We start from the raw sequence: 16,069 nt of genomic DNA on the forward strand, positions 1-16,069 counted from the left end.
GTGCGTGTCGCGTGTGAGCTTTCTGTGGAGCTCTAGAGCATGTGTGTCATGTGAGGTGAGGCCAGAAAAGCAGATGTCCTGGCCATGCCCCTCCTACTCGGGGATTGGAGGTGCTCGGGGGAAGCTGGGACACACCTCCCGGACTCACAGAGGCAGCAGCAGCTTCTGCAGGTTCAACAGGCCTCTGCCCTTTGGTCAAACAAAAACCTGCTGCTCCCTTTCCAGCACCCATCCCCTTCTTTTGGTTAACCAGAGAGGAGGAGGATGGCCTATGCTGAGGAAGACAGGTAAGGTGCTGTGAAACAGGGGATGCACAGACATCCTGGCTGGAAAGGGGCTGGTGAATTGCATCGCTTTTCCTCACCTCGCTTTCCTCTCCTTCCTACTGGGCACTCAATAAATGTCAGACAAAGGCTGCTCAGAAGTAAACATCATATTATTGAAGAGGAATCTGGCCATCTGCCTGTGCCAGGTGCTGGTATTATGAAATATGGCAGCGGTAGGTGACCTTGGGAGGGGTTATGGGCCAGGAGAGACAATATCTCATGTGGAGAGGCACGGGCTGCGAATACGTATGGCTGCGTGCCCCCAAACCAGTGCTTTAGCTGTTTATTGGGATGTGTCTGCTTTTTTTTTAACGTGGATTTGCTTTCAACCGACCCAGGAGCACAACGAGGGTGGGGTTTCTCGTGCCATAAAAGATCTGTCACCGGTGACAGTCCTGTGTTTTGCGACAGAGGCGTCTCCGCAGCGGATGACAGCAATCACAATAAAGGGGATTGTGTTTTCAGCTGATCCTGTGATTTAATCCAAAGCGATGCTACTGAGCACTATTATTAGGTGTGCATTGTTGGAGGCAGAGTAGCTGGAGGGGCCTTTGTGCTACATGTATTAATTCAAGCTGTCAAAAAGCTCGCACGGGCCTCGTGCTCACGCGGTTCCAGGCTGAACAATGTGGTTGGTGACCCGCAGATCGAGCTCCCCCTCTGCTCCTGCTGTGCAGGTATCTCACAGAAATTATCAGTGCTCGCCAGCCCCTTTGATGTGTGCATCTGGAAGGCTTCTGAACACCAAATACTGCAGGCAGATTAATTTTGGCGTGGCTGTGCTCTCAGCACTAGGGACAGCTCTGATGTGCCCAAAGCCTTTGGGATGGACAGGAGCTCCATCCAGGCAAGGAGATGTGTGGAGCACTGGAGCTTTAGTTCTTTGGATAAGAAGTATTTTAATATCTTCTGTTTAAGAAGAGGAAAAAAAAAAAAATCCCTGGAACTTGGCACAGCTCAGTCAGTCCCGATATCTTCAGCAGACATCGAGTGATTCATCCCGCACTCCTAAAATTTCTGAGGATGTAGGAATAATATCCATTCTTTAATGTTATTTTGCAAGGGTGTATGCACTTTTTAAAAAAAAAAATATGGAGACAAAGGGGATTATGGTCAAGAGGAAGAGCAGATCCTGGTGACCTCATTCTTTTCTCATGCCTGCCACAGGTATGTCAAAAACTTGGGTATTACATATAAATTCTCTTGGTTCCCTTGAATTTCTAAACAAGGATTACAGTTATTCAATGGAGAGATTGGGTGAAATCGTTCATTAATGTATGTAAAGCACTTTTAAAGCTTTTGTCTGGGAGCAAGTGATAATATAGTCAAGTGTAGACCTCATTAATGTCATTTTCACAGCTCCTGCTTATTTCAGGAGCTCATGGTACACTTGGAAAATTCAACAATATGTGACGGTAAATAAACTTCCTCATTTCCAGACTTTTCCTTTGAAAAGTGTTTCAGCTAAGTAGGACTCTTCATTTTAATCCATGTATATGGAAGTTATTTCTTCTTATTGGATTGCAGGTTTATGATATTTTCGGGCATTTTTGACATCACAGTTTGTAACTGGGAACATAAATTTGTTGTGCAACACATTGGACAGGACTTGCAGTAGGAGCTGGACAGCTAGGAGAGGAAAAGCTCCCAGAAAATATCTGTGCAATAACTACCTACCCTGTCAGTATAAAGGAAGGAAAAACATAGTCTTGAGATCCTCTATTTCAGTGTCTGATACCTCAGTTGGACGACTCAGTTGTACACAGGCAGTCAAATCCTCTTAGTCAGTGGCCTGACACCTCCCGGAGTGAGGAGCACCACTGTGAAAGCTTTTCTGTATATCCTCTAAGGCTGCAGACAGCAGCATCACAACATTACTGAGGTTTAAACCTCTGGAAATCAAGAGACTTGGTTAAAAAAAAAACCAACCAAAAAATAAACATTCATGAAGCAGACGGTGAGTGCTTATCAGCATCGCAGGTGATGTAAAATTGACTGGAGGCCTCGCAGTGTCTGATTCTCTCACCTCTCAATAAGCAGATCAGCTTCTCATATAGAGAACCTTTTTACCCCTGCCTGTGTTTGTTCACTCCAGGACCTTGTCCTCTACCTTGTACAGTCATTAATTCTGCTCATCAATGGTAACGACTGAGTTGCTACCAAGAACTGCTGTTGGTGCCCCTGCTTTTGAGGAGAGTTTCCAATCGACCTTGGTATTGACTTTCAGGAGGTATCTGCATTGTCTTGTTGGAAACAGGATTATTGGATTATTTCCCTATTGATCGTGTTTCAAAACTGTGATTAAAGCACCTGAATACTGGGCTGAGAGGTTAAAAATTGAACTTCTCTCCCTTCCCCTGAGACAGCTGCACGACTGTACAGTGTACACACTAATGCCAGCTTCTATCTCACCTTCTGGCAGGGGGGCTCAGTGCTGGATAAGACTTTTCTTGCCAAGGTATTGGAGCAGTCCCCCTCTTAAATCAGCATAAACTCTGGAGCCCAAATTCCTGGTTTTCACTTGTTTTGATGTAGACTGATGTCCTTGGGCCTCTTGCCTAGGACTAGGCTGTGCCCCCTGCCCACTCTGCGGGAGAGAAGAGGCCGAGTGAGATCTCCATGTTTATCCTCCTGTGCTGAAGGCACGAGGGATCGAGGAGGTGGGTGTTTGAGGTGTGGTACCAGGCCCTGGAGGAGGCACTGGGAGCTGATGGCACTCAGCACTTAGGGAGATTGGCTCCTCCATCTCTGTAGGTGATTCTTGCCCCATGTCTCAGTAGTCAGGCTACTGCAGAGGACAGTGTCTGCTTTTTCATCAGCCCAGCACTCCAGCCATGCTGTTCAGGTGCCTTTGGAGTTCCATCCTCTTGGATTTCCCCATTACAGGCTGCACATGCCTGTGCACACTCATATAGTTTGCAATTTCTCAGTCTAACTGTGCTTTTGCCTTCCTTCAGTAACTCTGGAAAGACCAGAGCCCATCAGAAGCAGGAGTGGTTATGCCTTGTGACATTTCTGTGATCTAGGTATCATTAGCCATTCTTCAATGACAGAATGAAACCGGCAAAGATGATTCAAATGCCTTCCCTGGGTATATACATGAGATTAAAAGCGATACATCTTCAATAATAGCAGTGAAGCTTCTATTATTATAGCCTTAATGAAATTTCCTTTTCTTTGCACCTTTTCAGGACTTGTATCCTTTGAAGCTTGTTCTTTGAATGGGTTGATAGTCCGTCCCCCTGACCTGTTTTCCTTCTGCAGAAACAGCTATGAGGTGTACAAGGAAACAGCAGATTGGTTACGTGCCCGAACCGTCCAGCGCCCAAAAATCGCCATCATCTGCGGATCCGGACTGGGAGGCCTGGCTGAGGTGTTGGACAACAAGACAGTCTTTCCCTACGAGGACATCCCTCACTTCCCACGGAGCACAGGTCAGCACAACCCCAGGGCACCAGCGTCCCACCCCTGGGCAGCCCTGCAGCACAGCCTCACACAGAGATCACTGGAGTCAACGTGCACCGCTCGGCATCGCCCTGCACGCCAGTCCCTCGGTGCTGAAATGCGTGCTCAGAGTGAAAAAACATAAGCACCGTAGCACAGAAATATGTGTTTATTTATTTATTCGGCTCCCAGCGCCTGCTCTCGCTGCAGAGCAAAGCCATGGCCTGGCAGACCCCTCTGAAGCCCCAAGGCCTCAAGGCTTGTGAGTGAGGTGACGCTGTGTTGGTTTGCAGTTGCAGGGCACGTGGGCAGGCTGGTGTTTGGGGAGCTGAGCGGGCAGCCCTGCCTGTGCATGCAGGGGCGTTTCCACTCCTACGAAGGCTACTCTGTCAGCACGGTGAGTCCTCCTCGAGGGAAACACTCAGGCAGGGGGAGTGTAAAAAAAAAAAAAAAGGGAAAAAAGTGCAAAAGCGACTGCTTGCTTTGCTGTCCAGCTGCACATTGTTAGCTCTCACGATGAACTGGCGTTGCTCTTGAAATGGGTCTTTCTTAGATTTCAGATTTCTCCCCGGAAAATAAAATTGGGAGTTCAAACCAAGAGGCTTCTACTGGGTGAAGGTGATGCTGTGCAGCTACACAAATTGGCTAACCCTGTTATACTTGCAGGGGAAAACAGTTTATCATACAAGGCAGATTAATTTACATTCTTTAACTCAGGCAGTTTAATCACGATTTAAATCAGCAACCAGAAAACTCTGATAAGAATAATCTATTTTAATCTTCTTTTGCATTTGTATAGTTTACAGCTTTTTTTTTTTCCCCTAGAAAAAACTCCCTGGCTACTGCAACTTGCTATACCCTCCCAGCTCACATATAGGAGTGTGTGGATAATTGCATTTATGCTGCCTAACATACACATATGTACATTTCTGTTAGAAAACACCAACAATATTTACTCTCTGACAGTGTTGTGTGTTCTTTTTTTATTTGGATAGCTTTGAGATTTTCCAGGTGGCTGAGGTTGATTTGTGTTTGGGTATAAACTGCAACATTTGGCACCACTCAGCTTTTTACAGAAAAACAACTATTTTAAAATCACTCAATACGTAACTAGTTTAATCAAGACATGTTTGTCTGTTAAAATTAACTAGTTTCTTAAAGAAGTGGTGTCCACAGTTGGGAAATTTTCTGCTCACAGCCTCTCTAGCACTTGAGAGAGAGCAGCTATCATCCCAGTTCCTTTGTGACTCCTCAAAATAAAACTGTTAAAATTTTTTTCCAGTTCCCAATTTTTCCTTAACTTTGGATTGCACTCCAGGGCTATATGCATAAGTAGTCACTTCAGTCAGCACAGTGGTTTGATCTCTGCAAGACCTTGGCAGTGAGGAAGAACTATCTGCATGTTCTTTCTGTACCACCTTCATTTGACCTTAGCACAACTGCGGGAAGTGTGGGCTTGGATTTTAATGGTGTTCATTACAAGATTAGGTTTTAATATGTTTAAAAACCATTAAAATTCTGTTTAGATTAGAGGAATGTTTAGAATTGGAGAAAGTTGGTTTGTCTCTGTATATAGACCCTTCTTTGCACCCCCCAATTGTGATACTACAAATGCAGTAGCAGTAGCTGTCTGTTGGCTGTGATATTCATTGCACACGTGCCTTTGGTTCTTCCAGGTCACCTTTCCCATCAGGGTCTTCTTTCTCCTGGGAGTGGAGATCTTGATTGTCACAAATGCTGCTGGAGGACTGAATCCCCACTTCCAAGTGGGGGACATCATGTTCATAAGAGACCACATCAGCTTGTTTGGCTTGGGAGGGCAGAATCCACTGCGTGGACCAAATGATGAGAGGTAAGAAGGCATCAGCTCCATGTTACCAATTAATCCTTTCTTCCTCCAGCCACAGGCTGGGGCTGCCTGTTGTGCCTGCTGACAGATATTTACTGAGAGTAGAGTCTGGCTCCAGGTATGCACAAGGGAAGAGTTAAAGCAATAGCTGTGTGTGCTGTGCCACCTGCCCTGCCCTCCCCAAGCACCCTGCCTTGGCTGTTGCTTACTCTTACAAGCCCAGAAGGTTCTGTGCCATGCAAGTAGGCTTCTGATCCTCTCCTGACATGACCAGCTGCACCATCTGCCAGAGACCCACTGCTGTCTCTTCTTGTCAGCCCCTCTCTCTGCTGGTTCCTGTTAATTGAGCAGTCAGTGAACTGCAGTGTCCCCAGCCTGTGTTTACCAACAGCCATTCCTGGTGTGATGGAAGGGGTACAACAGAGGCCAGGCAGTGAGAGCAGGGCAAAGATAAAACCTCTGATCTCCTGATAACCACACTTGTATCCAGGCTGTTAAACTGGGGTTCCATTGTTAACAGAATGGATTCACTGAAGGCATTGCTCTGATGAGAGGAGGTTGTCTTGGCAGCTTCTTCAGAGACCTCTAGATCTACGAGAGTGACCAGCTGCTGGTTGAGCTGGGCACTCAGGTTTCCTGTACTGGCTGTGTAGCAGAATCTTTACCCTGTGGCCAGTGCAGAGAGGAGCTTCCAACATATCCTCACCCCAGACTGCAGTTGCCACTGGGCATAAAGTTGCTTTGAGAGGGATTTTGGACTAGGAGACCTTGAGGTCCCTTCCAACATGAATTTATGATCCTAAAATTCTTCCAAGACACCACCAGTCTGGTAGGGTGGAAGGCAACCAGCATGAGCAAGGTCATGGCACTGAGAGGTTACATTCCAGGTGGACCAGTGCTCACAAAGAGAAGCCCTTTGGCTCTCAAATGGGACTAAAAAGAGTGAGGACACATCCACTGGAGATCCAGGCTGAGCAAAGGAAAGCACATCAGTTGTCAGGAAAATCAACATGGAAGCAGTAAAGATCCAGCGCTGTCACAAGCAGGAAAGAAAGAGGCTGGATTGTGACAAGGAGAAAACGGGAGCAAGAATTATTTCCTAACCAAGCTGGCAGGAAAGAAGACTAGGAGACAGCCAGATATGTGAAGCCAGAGGACAGGCTGCTGAAGGAGGTGGTAGTTTGTGAGCAAAGAGTGAGTTCAGATAATAAGATGGTTAAATCTGTTGTTGGGTTGGTACCTTCATCCTGAAAAATGGACATGTTTGCCGGGCAGGCATCTGGATTGTCCTTGGATCTTTCCAGAGAGAAAGTTCTGCTGAGAATAAGGTGGCCTGCCTGGCTTTCCCTTAGTTAGTTCCTTCCTGATGTAACAGCAGACCCGGCTCCTGCTTGTGAAGAGTCTGAAAGGTGCTGGCAGCTGCCTCGGGAGAAATAACCACTGTGCTGCGACTCCATGGCGAGAGGACAGCAGCCATCTGAAGTGGAACATCTTTACATCTTTGTAGGTAGTGCTGTGGGTTGGAGGAAAGAATGATCAAAAGCAGAGAAGCCACATGGAGTGTTTAAAGCTCTCTGGACTTGCATAATTGCTCTGGAGCAGGAGGAGAAACGCCAATCAAACAACTGCATCTGGACAACGTTCAAAGGCAGCAGAGCTGCCTCATTGCCTCCCAAAGGCAGCTTCCTGGTGAAGACTGCAGTGCTCTGGGAGGTGACTTTTGCACTGCTGACCAAGGCATCAAAATGGGCAAAAGGTCTTTATGAATCAGGTTTCAAAGTATTGCAGAGCTTTAGCTGAGCAAACTCCTAAAATCCTGTCCAGCTGAGCTACCGGGAAGGATTTATCTAAGCACAACAGAGCAAAACCAGAGGCAATGAAGTGATGTGGAAATAATATTTTTTTAATAAATTAGAGATTGGCTTCTGCATTGCTGGCCATCCTTCAGGAAAGGGAAGCAATTTTCATAGTGATGAATACTTATTGCCTTTGACCAGAAGGGAAAGTTTGTTTTTATTTATATAATATTTATTGTTTATAAAAACAAAATAAGCCACCTCCTGCCCCAAGCATTCAGCTGGAAGAACATGTAGACAAGCAGGAGCTTTAATAGCCTAAATGAGGGACCTGGTCCACTCCTACTGAACTGCACTGGTGAATTTGGCTGGGAGTTTATTTTCCAGGTTTCCTCAGTGGCAGCATAACAATCTTTGCCATCTACTCTGCTCTCCATGAGCCAGTAGAAAGATTCACTCCATCAGGAGCAGGACTGAGCTGTTATCTTAAGACCTAAGGCAAGCAAGAGACCCAGCCTTGAAGCAGAGGATGAAGGCTACCTAAAATATGGCCCTGGAGCTCCAAGATGTTAGGAGCTGCCTGCTGGGGTGGGAATTAAATGTGGTGGCTGGTGCTCCATCAGGCCCTGCTCAAACCCCCTCCCTGGGACAGCCTGTGGGACTCTGTGCCTCAGGGAGCCCAAAGGGCAGCAACTGTTTGGTGGACAGTGTTTAAAAGTCACTATGAGCAATTGCTGGGGAGAGAGAGAACTGGCCATCAGTGCTCCCTGGAGACAAAGGGAATTGATTGACCATTTCAGGAGGGTTTGTGCAGTAAATAAGCAGTGTCAGACCTTCCAACAGCCATAACCTCTGTGTGCTGAGAGTTTTGGGTGATCAGATCTAGCAGAAATGTCATGCCCAGAGAGGTGGTAGATGCCCTGTTCCTGGAAGCATTCAAGGTCAGGTTGGACGGGGCTCTGAGCAATCTGATCTAGTTGAAGATGTCCCTGCTCACTGCAGGGGTTTGGATGAGATGGCCTTTAAAGGCCCCTTCAAACCCAAACTATTCTATGATTCTCTGATTTGAGAATGCTCTGATGATAAGGGCAGAATGAGAGGGGCTGCTCTGCCCTTGACATTTCCCCTCTCCCCAAAGGATGAGCACCCCTGGGCTCCGACGGGGGGGAAGGTCGCGGTGTCACACGGCCGTGTCCTTTTACTGCCTTGCAGGTTCGGGGTGAGGTTTCCCTGCATGTCAGATGCTTATGAACAGGATCTGCTGGGCCTGGCAAAGGAGAGTGCCCAGGAGCTGGGCTTCCTGAGCTTCACCCGGGAGGGAGTGTACTGTGTGCTGGCCGGGCCCTGCTACGAGACCGTCGCCGAGTGCCGGGTGCTGCAGGCGCTGGGAGCCGACGCCGTGGGTGAGCCAGGCTGGGCTGGCAGGGTTGGTTGGGCACATGGATTATACAGTTAATTCTACTCAAGGCTGACTTGCTTCAGTGTTTGAGTCTCTTAAGTCTCCTGGGGCTGGAGAAACAAGCTCTGTGTGTTCCTGCTTCGTTCTGCAGTGGCTTAGTGCAGCTCCTTGGGTGGATCTGCAGAAAGTCCCCGTGCTTACGGCTGCCCAGGGCAGGGATGCCAGCACAACATTGCGTTTGTTTCCCAAACACAAGTCTCTTATGCTCAGATGGCTCCACTTCACCAGAGCTGAGTGGGGCCCAATCAGAAAAAAAGTCTTTTTCTAATTTATTTTTTTTTTTAAATTCTGACACCGTGCAGATTTTCACTGTGCTTTCTCCCTACAAGCCAGCCCTCCATAAGAGTCTTGTTTAGGAACAGTAATCATGGATACCTTCCCAACTATGCACAAGGAAAGTAAGGGCCATGATCCATATGATTCCTCCAGCTTGGCCCCCGGCTTGTGGAAGTCTGTTCATTAATACTTTGCAGTTTCATTGTGTGTGAGGAAAGGAGCTCAGCTCCCCTCAAAGCCATTTTTCTTTGCAATAGGTTATTTAGCTGGGGAAGAGAAGAGCCAAATGACACAGCACATCAGTACTTCCCTCAGCAAGGCTGCAAGCAGCCTGACACGTCTTGAGGAGGGAGCTGTGGCTCAGGGATCAAATGCAGGAGGTTTATTGTGCTGAGCAGAGTTGTAACTGTAGTGCTGCAGCTATTTGAGCCTTCTAAGTTACAGCCTTTAACTATTGTAGGGCTCAGGAACAGAGAGGTGGGGGGAAGGAGACAAGGGCATGTGCTTTGGAGGTAGGATCGTGGTTTGCAGCCTTGGGGAGATTTTGTTTGGTGTAAATCCTGACTCATTCTGGTCCTTTCCTTTCCCACCACAGGCATGAGCACTGTCCCAGAGGTGATTGTGGCCAGGCATTGTGGCCTCCGAGTCCTTGGGATCTCCCTCATCACCAACAAAGTGGTGATGAGCTATGACAGCCAGGAGAAAGCCAACCACGAGGAAGTGCTGCGCGTCTCGGTGGTCAGGGCTGAGGCCCTGCAGAAACTGGTCACACACCTCCTGGGGAAGCTGGGGGAAAGCACAAACTCCCTGTGACCCCCCAGCCATTCAGCATTCATATCCTAACGTGTGAACACTAGCAAGTGCTGGGGGAGAGCCATTGGTGGGACTGTCCCCTTCTGCTCTCCTCCCTTTGAATAGACCTCTTTATCTTTGTGCTTTGTCTGAACAGGTGCAGAGGTTTGCTTTGAATCCTGCCAGAATGATCCCCTTGTTAGTAGCCAGTGGCCAAAGCAGGTTGCTGGCACTTAAACACTCTGGCACATTCCCAAGCCCCAGTGTTAGCAATGTGAGCTCCAGCTCCCCCTCGTTCTGCTGTCTCTCTTGGCACAACACCCTCCTGCCCCGAGCCTCTGCTCCCCCATTGCCACAGGAGCCTGTCAACAGTTGGTCCTGGGGCTTGGTGCCTGCTGGGCCTGCTTTGGTGGGGCCTGGTTTGAAGCCAGTGGAAGTCCACAAGAAGACTCTGGATTTTGGATACATGAAACAGGCCAGGCTAAAGGTGAGATCTGCCTGGAACAGGCAGTGCTGCAGAGCAAGTGAATTGCAATTGATTTTACAGCTTGGAAAACCACTGCATTCCCATGCATGGGGTTGTGCTCCCTTACCATGCCAGATGGTCTCCCAGAAAGTCCCAACTTTGCTCATTCTTGGCCTCTCGTGACCAGCTGCAGAGCTCAGTAGCTGTTTGCTACAATTCAGCTCTCCCCCAGCACCCCTCACACCTCTCTGCTCTGTCTCAATTTACAGGGGATGAAAATGCAGCCCAACAACAAGGCATGACCTAACTGTGCACCATGTAAACATGGCCAAAACAGAAATCCAGGTCCAGCTCTGCCTGGATGTGTTCTTTCTGTTTCTGGATGTCTTGGAGATCAGTAGCTTGAGCATTGGAGATTGGTTCCCTGTTGGTGTCACAGGACAGAGAGATCAGTTTGACCCAGTGTTTCACAACAGCTTTGCTCCAGTGCTGCTTCTCCTGCAGCAGATGTTGGAGCACCAATGGTCTGAGGAGTTTAATAATGTGAAATTACAGTGGAAATATTTTGGAGCAGGTGTGATATTTTTCTGGCTTTCCAGGTCCTCTTACATAAAGAAGTTGAGCCAAGCAGTGAGCAAAGGACAAACAGGAGAGGCTCTCTTTTACCAGCGTGCTGATGGTCTATCAAGGAAGGGGAACATTCACCAGAATGGTGCATTATTCATTGTTCCTCAAAGGTCAGGCTGAGCCGTGGATGCAGCTGGATGTGAAACAGTGACTGTAATTATTAGATAACCTTTTTCCCTTCATTTATCTTGGAGTTCTCTATAAAGCCCATCACGGTCACAGTTAAATGTTTTCAGTTGACTCACTGGTCTGAACTGAAGACACCCAACTGGTCATGGAGAGCTCCCAACCTGCCTTCCTAAATTTAGCTGATCAGTTGTTTACCACTGACGCTTGCCCTCTGTCACAGCCTTCAGCCTTCCTTGACATTTCTTCCAGTTTTTTTTTCCAAATGGGTATTTGCTTGAAGCCCTTCATGCTGCAATTACTGGTGTTGACTGCAGCATCCGTGGTGCAGATATTGCCACCAGGAGGAACAGCTGTGCCTTGAATGTCTTCCATGAAATGACAGCACTTCAGGAGTGGGGGAGATCTTGGGAGATCTCTTCTCGTGGGCAGGGTTACCTGTGCTCATTCCTGACAAATATCTGCCCAGCCTGGTCTGGAGGACTTTTGGAGGGGGAGGATTCATTGCTTGTGCTTTTCTGGCAGAGTCACTTGTTCAGCAGCTCCTGGTTCTTGGAGGAGCCCTCAGAGACAGCAGCTCTTTCCATTTGGTGGCTCTGACTGTCAGGGCAGTCTCGAGGACCAGCTCTTGTGGTTTTCTGCAGAGGGGGAGAGACTCCAACTCCATCTTCCACAGGGCTGTTGCCTTTTCAGATCTAGCAGGAGTGAAGTGCTTGTCACGTGGGGCAGCACAAGCAGCGAAATACGAAAAGTGCCAGATGTGCAGAGCAGGGAGGAGCCACTTCTACCTGCTCCCTTTTCAGACTTGCCTCAGTATGGGCTTGCTACAGGGCAGGGAGAGAGCAGATGATTTCCCCTGCCTGGAAAATGGTGCTTCACATTCATCTAATTAATACTTGGTAAATACAAAGTCTCTCAAGTGGGAGTGGAAGGCAGCTGTGCAGCTCGCTGTAGCTGGCAGCAGCCAGAGTAGCTAAGGCTGGGATTTCAGCAGGCTCCATTAATTAATCAGAGTCAGGCTGGGCTGTGATGTGAAGGGAAGCATCCAAAAAAACCTGCTGTTGTGCTGGTGCTTCTCAGGCGGGGTTTGAGATGAAGAGGGGCTTGGCAGCAGCACCTGCTTCCAGCAGGCCGGGCCTGCCTCTCTCTGCAGCTGTACCGGAGGCAGATCCCCTGCTCTTGTGCCTGAATGTGGCTTAAATGCGACTTAAAATTGAATCTGAAAATCACCCTGCAACTAAACCTTGGGCAAATTATGTCTTTTTTTTTTTTTTTTTTTAAGAAATGTTTTCTAAATAGCGTTTGAGCCCTTAAACAGTTTGGGGCTCTTCTTTCTGCTGCTCGGGGTTGGCTTGGATGGCCCAAACTCTGCATGAGTGTCCTCATTTTTGTCCCTGTAAGTGATGAGAGGGAAGATGCCCTGGGCACTTTGGAAAGGATCTTATTCATGCTTTATGGGGGAGAGGGAGAATACAGTTAACAGAGGGGGCTCGTCTGGCTTTGGAGATACTTTTAATACAATTTTTTGAGGTTTTTTAAGTGCTGGTGAATTTCAAAAGTCTGAAATACAGTGGTGCAAGGCAAATAAGATGTGTGGGGAAGAAACTGAGGGAATAAAACCTGCTGTGATCCTGAAAAGAGTGTTTTTGTTTGCTGTGCCAAGGCCGTTGTGTAGAAAAGAAGGAGGTGCTCAGCACTCCTGCACTCAACCCCAGGCTGGAGGATATCCTTGGGGGACCCCACAGCACCACATCCCTGGGGAGCCAGAGCTCAAAGCTCTGGACAAGCAGGACCAATGTTTGACCAGCACTTTGTGCAGGTATTTCTTACTGATCCCACCAGGCTGAGGAACTTATGGAAAAAATACCAAGAACCGAAGGACCTGGACTAATTTTTGAGCAGCTGGAAGGTGTGGTGGGCTGTGGTGGTGCCAGTGCAGCAAGTCACCTGTGCTGGAGGCAGGACACGGGTTCCTTGGTGCTGTGCCTTTGTTTAGTGCTCTTGGTGCTTTCTGGCCACATCCACGGCTGAAATGAGTAGGTTGTGAAACAACTTTGGCTTTCTTCATTCCTGTCCTCTGGGCCCCTTACCTGCTTCTGCAGTCCAGGGCATTATGGTCATAGGGATAAGCTGGAAGATGCACAAAAAGCTAAAAAACCTGGCAGGTGGTAAAAGAGCCCCAGATTGCATGATGATGCTGGCTGGATTGGGAATGCCACCAGCACGGGCTGTCCCATGAAGCTCTACCCATGGCAGGGGGATCCATGGAAAACCTGTGTCCATGCAGGGCACAGCTGGCACAGCTCCTCCTTTACTCCCTCACAGCCATGGATCCATGAGCCAGTCTGGCCCATCCTCTCTGCCAGCCTTTTCCTTTTCCTTGCTCACCGTTCCAGAGAAAGCTTTTTGGATCATGAGTTCCTGCTGCTTCCAGTCCCCTGGAGAAGATGGAGGTGTTATATGGATGTGGGATCCACATGAAAGTGTGAGGCCAAGAGGAGAAATCTCTGCCAGAGCCCTTGGCTGGACCATATAATGAGTGTTTAAGCAGAGATCTCTGCTGTTATCTGCAAAACAACCTTGCAACCCCAAAAAATTGGTGATGTGATCCATCCTGTTTCCTTTGCAAGGCTCGGTTTTCCAGACTTCCTTTTACATGAGGTTTGCCTTTTGCGTTCTTTCTTATATAAAAGTAAATCAGAAAGCTTTTAAAAGCCTGTGCTGTCTGCCTCAGCTCGGCAGCGAGCGTGTGCCTTGCCTTCAAGTTATCAAAATTCCCTTAGATGTTTCTCTTTATTGAAATCCTGCAGCTGAATTAAGGGGGTTCTGCTATAGTTCTGTGTTGTTCGGGTTTTTTCTGAAAGCTTTAGGTCTTCACTGCATGGATTTCATGTGCTGAAAAGAATTAAACTCTTGCCTGCCACAATGAATGTGGAGAGCAGGGGGGAGTGATGTGGGTCACGGCAACAGGGCTGATCTTGGAGCACTGCTGAATTAAAATCTGACTCTCTCAGCAGCATGGTGGGCTGCAATTTCCAAAATCTGATGGCATGTTCAGAGAGAATCATAAAATATCCTGAGTTGGAAGGGACCCACAAGGATCATTGAATCCAGCTCCTGGCCCTGCACAGGACAACAACAGGAATCACACCATGTGCCTGAGAGTGTTGTCCAAACACTCCTTGAGCTCTGTCAGGCTGGTGCTGTGACCACTGCCCTGGGGAGCCTGTTCAGTGCCTGACCACCCTCTGGGTGAAGAAACTTTTTCTAATATCCAACCTAGGAAGTAATTTAAGAGCTGGGACGTGGGTGAAGGCTGGAGGGAACCATCCAGCCTTTTCTCCTGCAGAGGGGACACGCCCTGTGCCCAGACACTCCTGTGGGAGATGGCTTCAAACAGAAGAACAATCATCACTTGCTTTCCTTGCCTGAAGCTTCACAACCCTCTCTAGAAGTCTTTCTCAGCCTTAGCAAATCCCTTCCTGCAGCAACGAGCCCCTTTTCCTGCCGGCTGCTTCACGGAGGCAGCTCAGGAAAGTATTTCCCCAGAGAAGGCAGGGAGTGCACCCAGAGCCCAAATTTTGCTCCCAGGTCCCACCTTGGGCCAACCTTGTCTCTTTGTTAGCAGAGACCTGGGCATCGTGGAGCAGTGGGACTGTGATGGGCTGGACTCAGAGCCATCCCTGTGCTGGGGCTCTGCTCCCTGTGGAGCAGAAGATGGACCAGTGTCAGGTACCTGTGCTGCTTCTCTCCCCAGCCTGGGCACAACTGGAGACACATCCCTAAATCCAGCCCTACAGAGGCAGTGAGTGTCCCCTCTCAGCCCCCAGGAAAAAAACTGCTCTGGAGGGAGGGGGATAGAAAAGCAGTGGGCTCGGCTGGGGAAAATTGCTCTGCGATAATGGGAAAAAGAATGTTTTTTTGGGTCTAATCTCTGTGCCAGAGCTCAGGAAATGTGAATGGAATACCCAGGGCACCCTTCAGCATGTCATGTGTGCCTGAAGGCTGTGTTGTGCAACAGGGAGAAGGAGAAGGCCATCTTGCTGCTTGGTGTCCCAGTCTGGCTCTCCTCGTGGGATGCTGGTGCAGCATCTCCCTTCCCATGCCTGGAGTCGGGTGTCCTGCCCTGCCCCAGCTTCCCACGGCATTAGAGCCAGGTTTGGTGCCACCTCCATTGCACTCAGCTCCCCCAGTCCCCAAGCCTGCATCCCCTGCCATTCGTGGGGGGCACCTCACTTTTTTTCTGGCCAAGAGATAAAAATAAAAGGTGCCAGCAGCTGGCAGGATGGGCAGTCCCCTGGACAGCTGCCTGCTGCCAACTCCGTCCCTGCTCTGCACACATCTGAACTTCCCTGGTGCCTTCTCATCTTTAATTAAGCACTTCCATCGGCTCAGCCTTCTTGCTGGATCTGAATTCCCCCCCCCCGTAGCCATGGCAACGCTTCCCCTGGGCAGGCTGCGCTGGAGCCAGTGACAAACCCCACGTGTGGCTGTTTGTTTGGGCCTGGAAATTTCCCTGCAATTTGGGGAAACTTGGGAAAAGAGAATCCCACGATGAGCTGGCGAGCAGCAAAGGCAGCCAGGGTGGGAAACGTTTTTTGGGCTGAGCATCACTCCCATCCCTCCAAGGAGCTCTGTTCCAGCAGGGATGGCAGAGCCTTGATCTGGAGGTTCCTTGGTTTTTCCTCCAAAAGATGGATACAGTCCAAGTTTTGTGTCCTTGGGTGGTGAGTGACAGCCCTGCTGTGGCCATGGCATGGTCCCTGGGTGGTGGTGACACAGGCACTGCCTTGGCCCTGCTCCTCCCACCAGGACCCCCAAATCATGAGGTGTGAAGCTGCCGTGAGGCAAAGGGACAGTGGCACAGGTGGGGTGACACAGGGAAGGGACATGGTGACAGGGGTGAGG

At 48.9% G+C, this 16,069-nt stretch overlaps 1 protein-coding gene across 1 annotated transcript; it reads left to right on the forward strand.

Annotated features, from left to right (window-relative positions):
- Window positions 1-159: 159 nt before the first annotated feature.
- On the forward strand, window positions 160-14,091 carry PNP (purine nucleoside phosphorylase). Its single transcript, XM_064670716.1, has 6 exons — window positions 160-287; window positions 3,591-3,760; window positions 4,064-4,167; window positions 5,447-5,622; window positions 8,628-8,818; window positions 9,746-14,091. Exons 1-6 carry the CDS (start codon window positions 265-267, stop codon window positions 9,961-9,963), a joined length of 882 nt encoding a protein of 293 aa, XP_064526786.1. The 5' UTR covers window positions 160-264; the 3' UTR covers window positions 9,964-14,091.
- Window positions 14,092-16,069: the final 1,978 nt, after the last annotated feature.

The sequence above is a fragment of the Pseudopipra pipra genome, chromosome 14, assembly GCF_036250125.1.
Source record: "Pseudopipra pipra isolate bDixPip1 chromosome 14, bDixPip1.hap1, whole genome shotgun sequence".
In the NCBI taxonomy this organism is placed as follows: Eukaryota; Metazoa; Chordata; class Aves; order Passeriformes; family Pipridae; genus Pseudopipra; species Pseudopipra pipra.